The 17,081-nt window shown below is 44.8% G+C and overlaps 1 protein-coding gene across 2 annotated transcripts in view; it reads left to right on the top strand.

Moving 5' to 3' along the window:
* LOC126253376 (fatty acyl-CoA hydrolase precursor, medium chain-like) overlaps window positions 1-11,847 on the top strand; it is a 116,535-nt gene extending 104,688 nt beyond the window's left edge. For both annotated transcript variants that reach the window (XM_049954663.1, XM_049954662.1), the window contains one exon: window positions 11,569-11,847. In XM_049954663.1, the coding sequence (XP_049810620.1) occupies window positions 11,569-11,716 (148 nt within the window). In that variant the 3' untranslated portion in view covers window positions 11,717-11,847. The remainder of the gene's footprint in view (window positions 1-11,568) is intronic.
* The last annotated feature ends 5,234 nt before the right edge of the window (window positions 11,848-17,081 follow it).

Raw genomic sequence — 17,081 nt, 5'->3', positions numbered from 1 at the left:
ACTATCTCGATAATTAAACAGTTCTGCCAAACATAATAGGAATCTAACCCATGAAAATAAAAAACATACGTTAGGATTTAATGCCCCCAATACACAGTGGGCGTCAGTAAAAACACTGCATTTTTTAATACGTTGAAATTAGGTACACTGGAGCACATAAACTGTACAGTCATGACTCGATAGATTAAGAAACGCTTCTCAAATTTTGGCACTGACAAACACTAGTTTCTTTCTCTTTCCTTCAACGATTAGTTTGCGCAAGAACCAACGACAAGAGACATCATCTCTTTTTAATTCACGTTTTCATTGTCATCAGCCATAACAATACTCCGAGCCATGTTATATCTTATATTTTGTGGACCTGTGTCACTTTTGTCCTCGTTATTCAACAACATTTCAAACTCAGTGCTGGAATTTTCTTATGAGATCTTCTTAGAATTTGACATTTTGTGGGCAGACACAACACTTGGCGAAGCAACGCATACTTCCCTTCCCATTGCCACAAAAGAAAGAGAATAATATAAAATTAATTCAAAAAATCCGATTGCCTATTCAAGATGCTGGTGAGATGACTGATACTGAACACGGACCTTTCAGTTGAGTAATTAAAAAGTTCCTCATTTAAATAATTCAATTTGAGTAACAAAGTTAATTTTCCCCAACGAACAGACGACACCGATCAAGACACAAATGAATTAAAAGCATTAGCTGGCGGAGGAAATTGATTTATACCAGTGGGGCAACTCGAAAATTCGTGCCAGACCAGGAAGCGAACCTGGGTCTTCTGCTAATGTTGCAGACGTGCTGACTGCTTCGCCATTCGGACACAGTGGTCACAAGAACTGCACGGACAAGCCTAGCATGCCTCCCATCACACCCAAATTCTCAACTTATACCACAAATTTCTGACGCACTGCCCCTGTTCATTAGCCTCATTACTCAAGGCAACTCGCCGATTCCTACTTGCTGTGCATCTGCACTGAAGGGATCATTGGCCGTCATCGCCTTATATATATATATATATATATATATATATATATATATATATATATATATATAGGGTGTCTGTTCTTTCGGATATGTCCGAAAGAAAAGATACCACATATACACAAAACAAAAGTGATGTCACGCCTGCACGTCTACAAGAATGGCTATCGAGGCGAGGGGGCTAAACGTTACTGCTGTGATATGTTTCATTAATATTTAAATCGCTAAAGATGGCTGGTTTTCTTAAAAATTGGAGCAACAACGTTCAAATATGAACAGACGGCACGGGGTCGTCCTGGTATATCTGTTCGTCGCGCGCTACGGAGAATTGTAGCCCAAACTGGACCGGTAAACAACCGTCGAACGGCCGAGTCGCGACTCCCAGTTCGGAACGTAAGAACAGTTAGCGCAGCCCCCCATCCCCACCCCTAACCCTCCACCTGTTGTCACATACGCTATGAATCTTGCTGTACAACGTTTTAAGATGATCATTCTACTGTGGTAGTGGGAAAGCAAACGTGGAATGTGAAGATAGGAATGGTTATGTATAAAGGTAGTTCACCTGACGTTACAAATTACCTCCCTGATACACATAAAAGTATGTACCCCATCCTCCTACGCTAAGCCACTGGTAACAAACCACCGAAGGCATATGTCTATCCGTCTGGGTTGATCTAATACATAACTCCGAGTATTTATCACTTGCATACGATATTTTTGGGAAATAATACGGATTTACAAGTGCTTCGGTCAAGGATGCAACATATAACCATTTCCCAATCAAAAGAGTAATTATTCTAAGGAGACGATGTGAAGGATTACGTGATTATCATTGTATGGTGGAAAAATCCATTGTTCAAAAAGTTTCAGGATGGATGAAAACTGATTTGCAAGATCACAGACTGATGCTTGTGATAGAGTGAGGAATAAATATGCGAGGATGGAGATGAATGTGTTGGAATCAGTCAAACATACGACTGATACTCCAGCGCTGAGATGGTATGGACGCGTCCGACGGATGGAAGAACAAAATTGGCCGCAGTGTTTGCTCAACTGGTCTCTGCCAGGGAGAAGGGGCCGACGCAGACCGAGGGCAGCGTGGATGGGAACCACAGCCAAAGCCATGGGGAAGACAAGGTTGGCAATATGTGGCATCAGAGAACAGGCAACTGCTGATAGTGGGAACGCCTACTAAAGTAAGTGGAAGTATCTTCCTGGACCAATCCTATCCAATGTTGGGGAGTCTAAACTCTCACGGGGGTGTAGGACTTCTTTCTCCGAGGGTTACTGGCAGCTAGGTGCCTGAGTTGTCTGCTAGTTACTGTTAGTTTATGTACTAATTGTTCGGGTCGGTGTTCCCGTATGCGTCTTTCGAATCTTGAGGGAAATCGATAGAACTGTTATTAGTAACTGAGGGATGAGATCTCCGCCGTTGTGTGCTTACGGAACGTACGATGAGGAATGTGTTTTTTCTTGAATACTTCACTGCAGAATCGACGTATTTTGTTATAATAATGAGCTACAGTAAGTTTACTTACTCAGATTTTACCATAGTTATTTAGGAGTCTTAAGGCGAGGAAACACACTATTAATATAGGGGTGTACCAACAGTTTATTTGTTTAAATATTGTCTTTTGTATTTTCATCTGCCTGCCAAAGGTTACGTCGTTCACAAATGAGTTCTAGTATTTAAAGCGGGATGGCTGGGGAGTAGGAAGAGTTAATTTCTTATTGCCACAAAGAGAAAGAGGGGAGGGTAGAGCAGCGCTTGGCACTTAAACTGTTAACAACGCTTATCTGCAGAGCGGTCAACTGACTTCCGTTAGCGAACGCCGGCGGTTTACGACGGGTTTGGCGTTATTAAAGTGGACTGTATGTCACTCCCTGAATGCTTGATTTAGTAGCAGTGTCTTTTCTGACAGGAATCTGGTCGGTCGTGTCAGAAATGTTTACACAAACGTTGTTTAAATAATGGAAATTTTCCTACAATTGCTTGGAAAGGATAGGGCACGGGCCTCGTGTTAGTTGTTCGATTTATTTCGGCTTCGGCCACGTGGTTATGTGCATATTTGTAGCACTGTGCGTTTCTCAAACATAGGAATTATACAGCCAACTGGTGTCAAATAACTGTTTGGCACAGTTTACCTAGGTTTCGACGCCTACTAAGGGTGTCACTAGAATGAAATTTTCAGAAATCGTAATTTACATTGCGAGAAAGTAATGGCAGAATTTAGAGCAGCTGTGGTCAAGTCAAAAATAAAATACGTTCAAGCCTTGTCACGTATGCCTAGCTAGGAACATCATCTGAGTGTGCTAATCGTTGTAAATATCGTATATATGGGCGTTTTGGTTGAAAGTCTTGGAAATCGGTAAAGCTGCAGAGCACATGGAGTTTTCCTACGACGTCACACCAGTGTTTTACATCGTACATTTTATTGTAAGGGGCGCTAAAAAAGTTTCCCTTTGAGGGCGTTACTGCAAAGCGTATGCAAAGTCGCGTGCCTCCAATGTGGGTATATAAGCACTGACAAGTAGGGAAGGGATTAGTGTGGGAATCTTGTCTTTCCAACGTGAGTGCGGCAAAAGTGGAAAAGTGAACCACGGCGACGTTATGATGAAATGCGTCCAAAAGGGACCAACGTAACGTTTTTCTACACACCGGTAGGCATCCATCTCCATTGGCGAATGAATAATGTCTATCAGTTGCAGAATGGAGCACCAAGTTCCGTTGTGGTCTTCATGACAATACAGGTCCCCACATCGCAAATGTCGTTGCGCGTAAGTGAGCCAACTGTCGACAACACCCTATAATCCTGATCGCTCCCTGTGCGATTATCGTGCGTTCCGTTGCTTAAAGGAGGCCTTGAGTGGTTGATGATTCCTGTCAGACGAGGATATGCGGCAGGCAGTTACGAACTTCTTAACACAGCAAGTCACAGCAAGATAGTAATTTAGTCTCACACTGCATTGTCACAGTGTCTTACACGATAAATTACATTAACATTTGCAACGGTTTAGCATAATATGCCCTGACGTCATTAATCTAGGTACTCGCTGCATTGTCAAAGCGCGCCACAAATTACATTAACATTTGCAGCCATTTTGCATGATATGCCGTGACATAATTAATAAATAACGTCGAAGTGTCATTCTCGTAATACTTGCCACCATTATGCCGAGAGCATCATGACGCTGATGTGACATGATGTCGATGTGACGCAACACGACACTGATTCATGGGACGTCGAGATTAGTAGGACGAAACTCACGTAGTTGGAATAATAATAAATTCAATTTTTTGATCCCGAACGAACCTGATCCTCTCCCTATGGCGCGCAGCACAAAATTGCTATCGATCAATCAACTGCTCTAGTTAAAGGATGTGGAGGGGGAGCGGTATTTTGTACCTTAATGGTCAAGAAAGGATGATGATGATAATGATGATGTTTGGTTTTCGGGGCGCTCAACTGCGCGGTCATCAGCACCCGTACAAAGCCCCAATTTTTACACAGTCCAATCTAGTCACGAATGATGATGATTGCAATCTGGGTTCGCAGGACAGAACGGATCAGGTTGTGGAAAGGAGCCAAGATCAGTTACTGTTAGTTACACAAGAACACACAACTTTATTCCTCGAAAACCAATGCATAGTTTTCTCTTTAAAACAACAAGGATCAATTCACGGCTGACGGCCCAAGTAACTTCTCAATAATATAGTTCAAATATTTCCTGTTAAAACACAAGGATTTAGAGAAACGGCTGAAGGTCTTACTTAAGTAAAATTAAAATATCCTTAAATAATTCCTTTTAAGGTACCAGAATTTAGACAAAGGGCTGAAGGCTTTACTGAAGTAAAATAAAAATATCTTCTCTGCTAAAGGCCCAAATAATATTTGAGATCAGCAAAGGAAATTCTTTAATAGGCAAGCACTTACCAATTTCGGCTAAAAGCCATATCAATGAATATTTAAATTAATCCCTCGGCTGAAAGCCCAATCATATTTCAACATAATAAAAGGCAACCTTTAACGACAAGCATTTACACAGTACAACAGAAAACCATCTTAAGAAAACTTGAAATATCTTGACGGATAAGGCCTAAACAATTATTCAAAATAATTAAAGACAAATCTTAAGGTAAGCATTTACACAGTACGGCTGAAGGCCATTTTAAGAATTCAAGATAATTAAAGAGAAACCTTACAGACAGAAATCTACACATTACGGCTGAAAGACAAATTTAAAAAAAAAATGCGGATGAAGGCCAAAATACAGAGCAAAAAAGAATTTTAAATAAAACACTGCTGGAGGCCTAGTCTTTAAATACTTCGGATAAGGCTGGGCTGAAGTCCATATACTAAACATAGAACAGACAAAATTAATACAAGGCTGAAGGCCTGGCACAGTACTTGCGACAAAAGAAAATCACAAGCACACACAGCAGAACAGTGGTGCTCAGAAGTGTTCCAAGGGTCGGCCTGCGGAGGAAACTCTAACAGCAGTTAGACAGGCAGGTGAGACAGGCAGCCAAGCGTAATACTAAATAATCGGGTAGCAGTACGTCCTAGGGGCGGCTGAAGAACCAACCAACAACCCAATCCTCGCTGCTCCGTCGCAACCGACCAACTGGCTACTGCAGTACGCAGACAGCATTCATCTGCTCAGCGGAAATCACAGAATCTACACACAGTTCCACGTAAACACTTGCACCAAGAGCTCCAACAATCCTAAAACCAACCACCGTGGAACAACAAGGAAAAATGACAAGTCACACACACACAGAGTTTCCATAAGCGGTCGGCGACCAAATACACGTCGTCCGATGAGACGGCCGACCGAACGACCACCAAAGGTCTTCCCTACTCAAGTTATGAGTGTCGGCAACGGTCGGGCGAGTCTTGGCTGTCCGGAGCTCACTGCAGCTCCAACCCGACTCAATTCCATGTCCGTTGGGAACTCCTGAGACACGGCGACCCGGGCACACTGGCTCTGACCCAACCATGCAGAGGGAACACTGGCCCATTGGCCATCCGACATCTCTGCACAAGAAAGAACCGACCCAAGTATCACAAGTTGATCAATTGAAGACGCCCAGAAGCGATCGGAAGACCAAATACACGTCTCCCGATGAGCCGACCGACCGAACGACCAACCAACGGTCGTTCCCGCTCCAGTCTCCTTCCGTCTGACAGTTCATGTGTGTGTCGCCAGTGATCGGCGAGTACTGACTGTCCGCACCTCACTGGCATTCCGTCTCCAACTGAACTCCCGACTCGGAAATACTAACGGTTGCTCCAGAGATAGTACCACAGTGCAATTATCAATAAGCGCTGCTGCTGCCACTCATGGGCAAGCAAACCAGCAACTTAGTGACGTCAAAAAATTGAATAAGAAAGAGGCAACAGAACCATAGAAACAAGATGACGAGCAATAAACGGCTTGACCGCGAGGCGCGCACGGCTCAATGATGATGATGATGTTGATAATGGAATGATGAGTACAACACAGACAGTCAATCTCTCGGCAGAGGAAATCCTCCAACCCGGCCCGGAATCGAACCCAGGAACCCGTAATCCAGAGGCAGCAACGCTTTCAAAGGAGGGAGAAGTGAGGGAGGGGCGCATGGGTAGGATGGTGCTTCCCCAGGATGACGTTTCACAATTTCTTGGGTGGACAGTGCACAGTATTGTGTAAAGGAAATTTCTTGAAGAAACACTCGTGCCACCCATCCTAGAATATTACTGAAGTGTGTGGGATTCATACCAGACAGAACTAGCAGAGGATATGGAATACATACAAAGAAAGGCAGCATAATATTGTTTAGTCCATGGCAGAGCATCACGGAAATGTTGGAGAACATAATCTGGCAAACGCTAGAAGGTAGTAGCTAAATATCCAGTGAAACCCTACTTGCCATACTTGAAGAACCAGTATCAAGTCGGAAATCCAAAAGTAATAAGTCTCGCTCCCGTAGCATGCATAAACATGTAAACAATCATTCTTCCCGCACTACAAACGTAAATGAGAAGGAATGAACCTTAATATATGGGGCAATGGTTAGTACCCTCTGTCATTCATTCCACAGTATCTTTCAGAAATATATATATAGAGATGCTGGTACACACTTAGGCTGAGCCGTGCGTAGCTCGTGTTCATGCCGTTTATTGCTTGACATCTTGTCTTTGCGGTACTGCTGTCCCGTTTATTATTCGATTTTCTGGCATCACTAAGATGCTGGCTTGCCTGCCCGTGAGTGGCAGCAGTAGCGCTTATCGATAAGAGCACTGTCGTACTATCTTTGCAACGACCGCTGTTGTTTCGGGTCGTCGTGTGTTGGGAGTTCAGTCGGGACGGAGCACCAGTGAGGTCCGGACAGCCATGACTCGTCCGACCGTTGCCGACACACATGACTTGAGTGGGGACGACCTTGGTTGGTAGTTCGGTCGGTCGTCTCATCGGACGACGTGTATTTCGTCGAAGACCCACTTCTGGGCTCTCCGTGTGTGTCGACGTGTGACTCGTTCTTGTTGTTCCATAGTCACTGGTTGTAGTATTGTTCGAGTTGTTTGTGGAAGCGTTTTCGTGGAACCGTGTGTAGCTTCTGTGGGTTTGACTGAGCAGCTATTTTAATGCTGTCTGCTTGCTACAGGCGGTCAGTCGGTTGGGACGGAACAGCGAGGAAGTTTCTGCGGCGGCAGGCCAGGCCGGGACAGGTGGCGGCGTGCACGCGCTGTCGGATCGTGAGGCGCTAGCTGCGAGAGCGAGAAAGTTCGTTGCCCACCGAAACTGGACGCTGAATTGGAGTCATCAGTTAATCTGTTCTGAAACCTCAACTATTGTGACATCTCTTCGTTCATTTGCGGGTTGTTGCTCCCTGGGCCGTTCGGGCTAGCAGCAACGTATAGCGTGTTGGAGTCGGCGAAATCTTGCAGCCGTCTTCCTATATTGTGACTAATTGTTAAATTGACTGTTACTTACCAGTGAAGTGCACCAGCAGTATTTTCTGCCCTGTAGCCGTTAAGGCCTCACTTACATGCCCTGGTCGTTAGCTTAGTTTTCTGACAGTGTGCCTTTCCTCGTCATGTTGATGCTGTCGGGAACGGCGTGTAGTTCGACAGCCTTTTAAGTTGTTTGGTTCATATTTTGCTTAGAGTGGTTTTTGTTCCCTTGGCTGTTTTTAGACGCCAATTTCTGAAGAAGTAGTGCTGTTCGCATCCTCGTCCTCGGCCGGTGTTTTCCATCGTTGTGCCATTGGTCGGACGGAAGGGAATTGGTTAAATTATTGGTCGGTCTTTGCGCCGTTCTTAGTTTGGGTTGCCATCCGATTACCTAACTTCAACTCTTGGCTGCCTGTCTCACCTCACCTTACGTTTCAGCTACCTTCTCAGGCCAACCCTTGGAACACTTCTGAGCACCATTTGTTGTGTTTGTTTTAGATTGTGATTTTTTAGCGCCTCAAGTTTTCTTTAACTAGGCCTTCAGCCGTATTGTTAATTATGATGTTTAAAGCAATGTGTAAATAAGTGATTCTTAGAAAAATTAAATGTGTGTGTTTGATTGTGTAACCCACAGTAACTGTTTACGTCCCCATCCACAACCGTAGCCTTATCTTGTGCGCTCTCTGAGTACCTACCAATCAGGTTTCAACGGCAAGGTCCAATTCGTCTGAAAAAGCATGATTCGATGCATTCTGCATGTCAACAGCACACCATTCATGCACGTAGCTATGTTCATGCAACCGCTGACACGTCTGCCATCCTCTCACCGAACGTATGAAGGTGGTATTCCAATGCGTCGCGTATGTCGCACCAGTCGCCGTATTGGAATCATACCTTTACAGGAACTACTACCAAACGGTCGTTTGTTCACATACAGCACGTCACGCTTACCAGGCCCATATGAATCTGTATCTTCAACAACACATTGCACCCGTCCATCACTCCCTAAATGTGTCAGAATGTCTTGAGGAACACCCCACATACGTGTAGGTTCATGTGTGGTCACAGTTCATTTGACCAAATCTCTGTTGAGCAAACTTGGGCCCACACCGTGCGAAAAGTGCACTCCTTGGACCTGTCTTCGATGAATCTCTGTATGAGCTTGGCTGCTTTCGAGCAGTTACGGGTCCGCCTGACTCTATCGGTGACTCGTGTAGTTCAAACCACGAGACATCGGTGCCATCATCTTCAGAGAACTGAAGTCCTCCAAAATTCCAGGTAGATGTCTCTGATTCTGTTTTTGATTAACTCTAAAAGTACAGAACTGATAACTATTACTGAGAAGTTTCATCGTTTTTAAGTGAGCGTATTCCGCACATTTCTCCTTTCTTAAGAATGTAGTAATATGAACATCTTTGATGGAATCTATATCTCGTGATCATATTCATTTCTACTACTTTAATACGAGGTACAACGCCGATCTTACCTCCACTTTATCTCATTTATAAATCATTTATGGTTTTCTGTGACAGAATGTGTGTTTGAATATTTCGGTTAAGAAATCCTCCTTCAGTCACTTTAATTTATTTTTTACTCCACAATGCATGTCGTAGCCTGTGGCTTCATAGTATGTACTTTAGTGGAATTTCTAGTGCCAGTTTGTTCAAGGCAGCCAAACAGTCTCTATATGCACCTAGTGCTGTATTATGAGAATACGATTCTGGTAAATCAAATGAAATCATTTTGAGAGTGATGTGCACATGTACACTGATCAGGCAGCATATTATGACCACTGACCTACAATCCACATAAAACCGTCCAGGCGATAGCATCGTCATCTGACGAGGAATGACAGCTACTCAGACACACGCACGGTGCATGTAGTATCAGTAAGCGTGTTGTCCTTATGTAGAATGGGGAAGGAGCGCGATGTATCGTAGTTTGACCGTGGGTAGATTACGATGGCCCGGAGGCTCGGCATGAGCATTTCGGTAACGGCACACAACTTGTTGGGTGTTCGAGGAGTGCTGTGGCGAAACGACGTCCAGACTTCCTGAGGTGGGGCAAACACCTCTCATTACAGATGTCGGACGTCTTAGGCTGGGCAGCCTGGTAAAACAGGACAGGCGGCGAACTGTGCGGAACTAACATCAGCGTTTAATGCTGGACAGACTACATATGTGTCTGAGCACAAAGTGCACCGAACACTTCAAACGACGAGCCTCCGCATACGATGACCCATGCATATGTCAATGTTAACACCACCACTTCGACAACTATGACTAAAATGAGCACGTCATCATCGGCACTGGACTTTGGCACAGTGACAGAGCGCTGCAAGGTCTCATGAATCCCGATACCTTCTTCATCATGCCGATGGGAGGGCGCCAATCCGTCGTCTTCCAGGGAAACAACTTCTTGACACTTGTAGTGTGGGACGTAGGCAAGCTGGCGGCGGTTCAACTATGCTCTGGGGAACATCCACGTGGACATCCATGGGTCCAGTGAAGATCTCGCGGTTCTAGGCGCGCAGTCTGGAACCGCGCGACTGCTACGGTCGCAGGTTCGAATCCTGCCTCGGGCATGGATGTGTGTGATGTCCTTAGGTTAGTTAGGTTTAACTAGTTCTAAGTTCTAGGGGACTGATGACCTAAGTTGTTAAGTCCCATAGTGCTCAGAGCCATTTGAACCATTTTTGTAGATCTTGTAAGGCACCATGTCGGCCAAGAAGTATCGTACTCTGGTTGCGGACAACATACCCCTTCATGACGATCATGTTTTCCGACGGCAGTGACATTTTTCAGCAAGACAATGCGTCACGTCGTAAACCCAGGCCGGCCACGGTGGCCGAGCGGTTCTAGGCGCTACAGTGTGGAACCGCGCGGCCACTACAGTCGCAGGTTCGAATCCTGCCCCGGGAATGGATGTGTGTGATGTCCTTAGGTTAGTTAGGTTTAAGTAGTTCTATGTTCAAGGGGACTGATGACCTCAGAAGTTAAGTCCCATAGTGCTCAGAGCCATTTGAAGCCATAAACCGAGGAGTGTGAAGGATTAGTGCGAGGAACACAGTGGCAAGTTCCAGTTGATATGCTAACCCCCCCCCCCCCCCCAACTCGTCAACATCTGGACCCGATCGAACACATCTGGGATGTAATTGAACGTGTTGTCAGAGCTCATCGCTCCCTTCCCCGCAATTCACGGGAATTTGGTGGCTTGTGCGGGCAGATGTCGTACCAACACCCTCCAGCGACCTACCAAGGCGTCATTACTTACATGCCTCGATGCGTCGCCGCTGTTATCACTGCCAAAGATGGACATACCGGCTTTATGGTAGGCGGTCGTAATGTGCTGGCTGATCAGTGTATACTTTGTGTCTAGATGGAGCAAATCGGTACTAGAATGAACATGTAACCTCCACTAAAATACAAATGACAAGGAACCCGCAGGCTTCCAAATGTATTATGCAGTAGATAATGTATTCATATGTGTGACGGAGATTTTGTTAGTCCAAATATTTTACGAACAATAGACACGACACAAGCGCCAACACTGAATGAATTGAAGAAAGGAAGTATCTTGTTTTTATACACACTGTATTAGAATTTCAGGAATTTCCTCACTGCATTATTTTATATTTTTGCAGAAATCCAACACCGAATGACGCGCCGGTGCATTGGCCAAGAGTAACGTCAGACGATGAGCTGGAGTTTCTGGACATTGGTGAGAAGTTGGAAGTAAAGAAGGGGCTCTCACAGAAGCGGATCGACTTTTGGAACTCACTTCCTTTCTGAGAAAGACGGCATTGAACACCTGTGATGAAACTGTGATTGTAACAAACCGCTGACAATTTATGATTTTTTCTTCGAAAGAGAAATAAATTTTACTTCAAAGGACAGGAAAAGCAAAACTGTGCCAGAAACTACATACTAGTCTCGGAAAGTAAAATCAAACCTTTATTCTTAGTGTTCCTCCTGCGACCTGCTTTATGATTGCATTTTAACCAACAGCTGTTGTTGGACCATCAGTCATCTACCGATTTCGGTTATTAACCAAATCCAGGATGTAGGTTACAACAGATTACTTACAAGCATCCCATATTCTTTTGATGCTGAACAGTATTGGAATTATCCAGTGAAACTGTACAAACACCTGAAATAATTGTCTTAGGTGTTTATACAATTTCACTGCATAATTCCGATATTGTTCAGCTTCAAAGGAAGACGAAATATTGGATGCTTTTATCTAATCTGTTGTACTCTACCCTATATCATGGATAATGGTTAATAGTTGAAACCGGTAGATGAATAATGGGACAAATAAACAGCTGACAGTTAAATGGATTTTATAAAATAGTTTACGCTGTTGAGTCTCAGTTTTGGTTCAAATGGTTCAAATGGCTCTAAGCACTATGGGACTTAACTTCTGAGGTCAACAGTCCCCTAGAACTCAGAACTACTTATACCTAACTAACCTAAGGACAACACACACATCCGTGCCCGAGGCACGATTCGAACCTGCGACCGTAGCGGTCACGCAGTTCCAGACGGTAGCGCCTAGAACCGCTCGGCCACAGCGGCCGGCAGCCTCAGTTTTCAGTTGTTGCTTGTTGACTAGCTAATCAGCTTGTTTTCTGACTCTATGTGGATCATTAAAACACAAATTTTGTGTACACTAACTTAGCTTTTAACTTCAACGTCTTTCCTTTGGTTGGACGTGTATGTCCTCTGATTCTCTTTCTATGGCCATCGAGTACAATAAATAATGGGATGCTGTATGTATTTTTAGGTTTCACTTTAAAAAAACGGTTGATAGCTCTACTAAAGTATTAAAATGTCAGAATCCTGCACCTCCGTTTTGCAGGGATAAAATCTGTCACACGAACGCACTAACAGATACACAATCAATACTCGTGCCTCTAGCTGTAGCTACCGACCTCAGCTGAGGCCAGTCCTCTAATTCCGTACCTCATTTCTGTAGTATGCCATTGTGGGCGAGAGACGCATAAACAGAGACAGGCGCCCCGGTAGCTAAGAACAATAGAACTTTATTACGAAGAAAATACAGAATAACTTTAGCAACTAAAACAGTTTCCCCGTAAAAGGAACGTAAAGATCGTCCTGACCTCATCCTATTTTTTGTAATCACGGTAACAGTTCTGGAATGTAAAAGCAGAGTACGCTCTCGGTCACTATTGAGACACCCTGTCACAGGCTTCAGTAGCGGCACTGGCGAGTAGACTCGCTGCACTTGCAATGTGGAGACGACGATGTCGGGAAAAGAATTCACATTCACTGGCGAGCTGCTGGCAGTGTCCTATAATGGCTTCCCGACGGAGGAATACAGGGAAGTTGTCTTGGTCACGTGCCTCATGGATGCGAGCTATCGCTGGCTGTATTCGGTAGATATGGGGCCCTCACACATTGCATTCTTTGTCGCAGGCAAGATGAGCCACGAACTCACAGACCTCTGTCGTAAGACGTATAGTTTTAACGTAAGCCACCAGCTGTATGCCACAGACCTCTGGCCTACAGACGAGATGACACATAGTATTTAGAAGGCGCATGCAGGAATCTGGAGCCGATTCCACAGGAATCACCAGGGAGGAGCCAATGTTGGAGGATGGCGAGTGGACTGCGGCGCACGGGCCAGCAGCATGCGGGCCTGTGGTGTGAAATTCGATAGCGTCGAAGGTGCCAGTGATGCTGGTAACCGAGGAGGCGCCAAGGACGGTGGCAAGAGAACTGGTGGAGCTGGAACAGACTGTGACTGGCGCCCAGTGCGGAGGCTACAAGACGTGCCTTGTAGTGTTGACGTAGGCTTGCTGGGAAGAAAGCAGCAGGGCTCCACCAGCCAATGGGAGGCAGGCGTTTGACGAACAGCAGCTGCCTGGACTTGAGAAAGTCGATGGAGCCAGCCAGCCAATAGTGGTGTGAGAGGTAGCAACTGGTACCAGATACGACAGTGGAAGTGTCCCAGGAGGCCAGTGGACAGCTCATCGCCAGGAACACGTGGTGCCCAAGAAGGAAGAGTAGCTAAGGATCCTGGCTTCTGGCAGAAGGCAGAAACAGCATCAGCTGGGGCAGTAGTAGGCAGCTGCCCTGCAGACTGATGGAGGGGGGAAATAAGGAAGAGCAAGAGACATACAGGGACATTGTTAACAACGACAACCGGAGCAGCGAAGCAAGTGGGTCTGGGACTTGTGGCGAAACTCCCTGGACCAGAGGCTGCAAGAAATGACTAGGATAAAAAAGGTGTACGAGGGTGTCGACCAGGTTGAGGTGATGTGGGGTAAGGCCAAAGAATGAAGAACGCTCGCCTTGAAGGCATCTGTCAGAGAAGGAGGCAATAACATGACACCCATACTGAGAAGGGAAGCTCCTATGACGGGAAAGAGGACACCTGAAGCCTGTGTGAAGCACAGACTGGTGGAAAAATGTGTGAGGAGGTGATGGGCCAGAATCGGTGGAAGCGGAAAAAGAGTAGTGATAGCACCAGCGGCTGGAGATGGAGTGCCCATAGAGTGGGAATGCCCAAGGGCGCTACATGGAACTCAAGAGAGCCAGCGACTGGGCTCGCGGCAGAGGAGCTGGCTACACTAGAGCAGCAGGGTCAGAAAGAACGGAGCCGGAGCCAGTAGAGACGCCGGCAGCGAAGTACTGGTGACGGCGGCGAAGGCACCGGCGGCGCAGGAGAAATCAGCGTCTGAGCCAGCGGCATCCCAGTAGGAGGTGCCAGTTCCGAAGGAGCTGGTTTGCCAGGCGCCGGCTGAGGGAGTGCCGTAGCTGGTGGCGCCCTAGAGGGAGGCGCCTTAGCGTAGGGTGCCCACACGTTCTGTACTTGATAGAGTGTTCTTCACTTTGTTCAAGTGTTCAGTTCTCCCGACAAAATACATACGGGACATAAATTGTCCCATTATTCACTAACCGTCCAGTATATTTTGAAATGTTTGGCTAGGTGGCTCACTGGTAAAGTGCCTAACTACAAATCCAAAGTTACTGTGTCCTGTCCGAGCCAACCTCAAGATGTTTATCTGCCATTGATCACTGTTTTCACCTCTGGCAATCTTTGTTGACGTCTGAAGTGTCAGCACAAACTATTGTAATTCGTTTTCCATCTCTCCATTTTCAATACTACTCTGTCTAAAAAAGTGAAAACATTTTATATTATCCCATATTCCAAAACATATTTTCATATTTGTAGAGACACAATAAGCTCCGAAATACGACCCATTTGCAAATTAAATGTGCTTCTGCATTCCATGTACACAATACACGATCGTTTCACCGTGTGTTTATACATGCCAGCGCTGCAGTAGTGAAGTTGCAAAAGAGTGCTGGGAGTTTCGTGTTCATTGTCTTAACACTTGTACATGAAGCACAGTTTATCAGAAAAGCTATCTTTGTGCACTTCATATTGCTCCAGATCGTCGTGTTAGAAGTGTCTTTTTAGAGAGTCACAACTTACTTTATTTGATGCGATGTATTGCAAACTTTTCACAGAAATGCCAAAAAGAAAGTATTTATTTAGCGGTGGAATTAAAGCTGTGTTTACATTAGAACAGCAAAGCGAGAAATTATATTTTTGCTGCGTCAAAGCGCTTTTTCAATCGGCCACGGAGGTCGATTTGATGTACAAGACATTGTGAAGAAACAGAAGTTTGTTTTTTCAAGCAAACTGCGTCACAAACTATGATGTCTTTTGCTAAAAAACGTGACAACAGTGTCATTATAAAGCGTCTTTCTGCTGAGGAATGTTTGCTAACCTTCCAGCCAGTGAAACATAACCTTTCATTCAGATCAATGGGGTGCGCTGCTGTGATCACCAGGAAGATGTGTGACAAGAAATTTACCTGCTCCAGAACAAAGCGTGAATCTGTGATAATAAATGTGTCGGCTCCATATGCAATGCATCAAATGTGTGATGAGCTGAAAGATGCCTAGTACATTTCAGTTATGGTGCACACCTCTAATCACAAAAGTGTGAAATTGATATCAGTGATTCTTAGGGCATTCAAGTAAAGGTGATTTAACTTCCAGAATATGACAAGTGTAATGGCTGATGTTATAACAAATCTTATCATGGAAGTTCTTAATTTCATCTGAGGGATAAATCTGTTGCTTTCTGTAGTGAAAACTGCAATACAATCCTTGGAAGCACGGGAAGAAATGGGCAGAACGTTTTCGCAAGACTAGAAGCTTAGCCGAAAAACAAATTCATGGTGTATGTTGTGCGACACACGTAGTGCATAATGCAGTACAAACAAGGGCTGATATTCTTCCAGTACACATCGAAGCCATTGTAAACAAAATTCTTCCATATTTCGACACATTCATCATTTGTGCTGAATAACTGAAAGAGTTTTGCGAGTTTCGTGAAGTACGATATAAACAAGTGTTTCGTAGTGTTAAAAACAGATGGGTTTCCTTGAAACTGGCTGTTAACAGACCTATTGATATTTACGACTTCTTAAAATCTGAATGTCGTATCTTTAAATCGTTCTTTAGGGGTCCTTCATCAGTACTTTCGCTCTGTTTCATTCAGAGCCAATTGAAAATGCTTTCACCAACAATAAAAACTATTGAGGCAGCAAATGAAGTTCTGTACGAATTAGGAGTTAGAAATATTGATGAGAAAAGTGAAACTGGGGAAGAAGAAAAACTTTTGAAGTATGAAAATTCAGTCTTTGTTTAGTGCATTCTAAGAGATGGCTTGCTGAAAGATTCAGATTTCTTGGACGCATCTTACGAGATACATATTAACCACATTAAAAAAATGAGGTTACCCATTTCATGTGCTAAACCCATTTGACACGGCTCAGCTCGAATTCCTCTTCTATGGAAGCTGTTCCATCAAAGTCTTAAAAGAGTGAGATTTTCACTCTGCAGCGGAGTGTGCGCTGATATGAAACTTCCTGGCAGATTAAAACTGTGTGCCCGACCGAGACTCGAACTCGGGACCTTTGCCTTTCGCGGACAAGTGCTCTACCAACTGAGCTCCGGAAGCACGACTCACGCCCGGTACTCACAGCTTTACTTCTGCCAGTACCTCGTCTCCTACCTTCCAAACTTTACAGAAGCTCTCTTGCGAACCTTGCAGAACTAGCACTCCTGAAAAAAAGGATATTGCGGAGACATGGCTTAGCCAGAGCCTGGGGGA

This window comes from Schistocerca nitens, chromosome 4 (genome assembly GCF_023898315.1).
Source record: "Schistocerca nitens isolate TAMUIC-IGC-003100 chromosome 4, iqSchNite1.1, whole genome shotgun sequence".
NCBI lineage: Eukaryota > Metazoa > Arthropoda > Insecta > Orthoptera > Acrididae > Schistocerca > Schistocerca nitens.
This window is presented reverse-complemented; position numbering and strand designations above follow the sequence as displayed.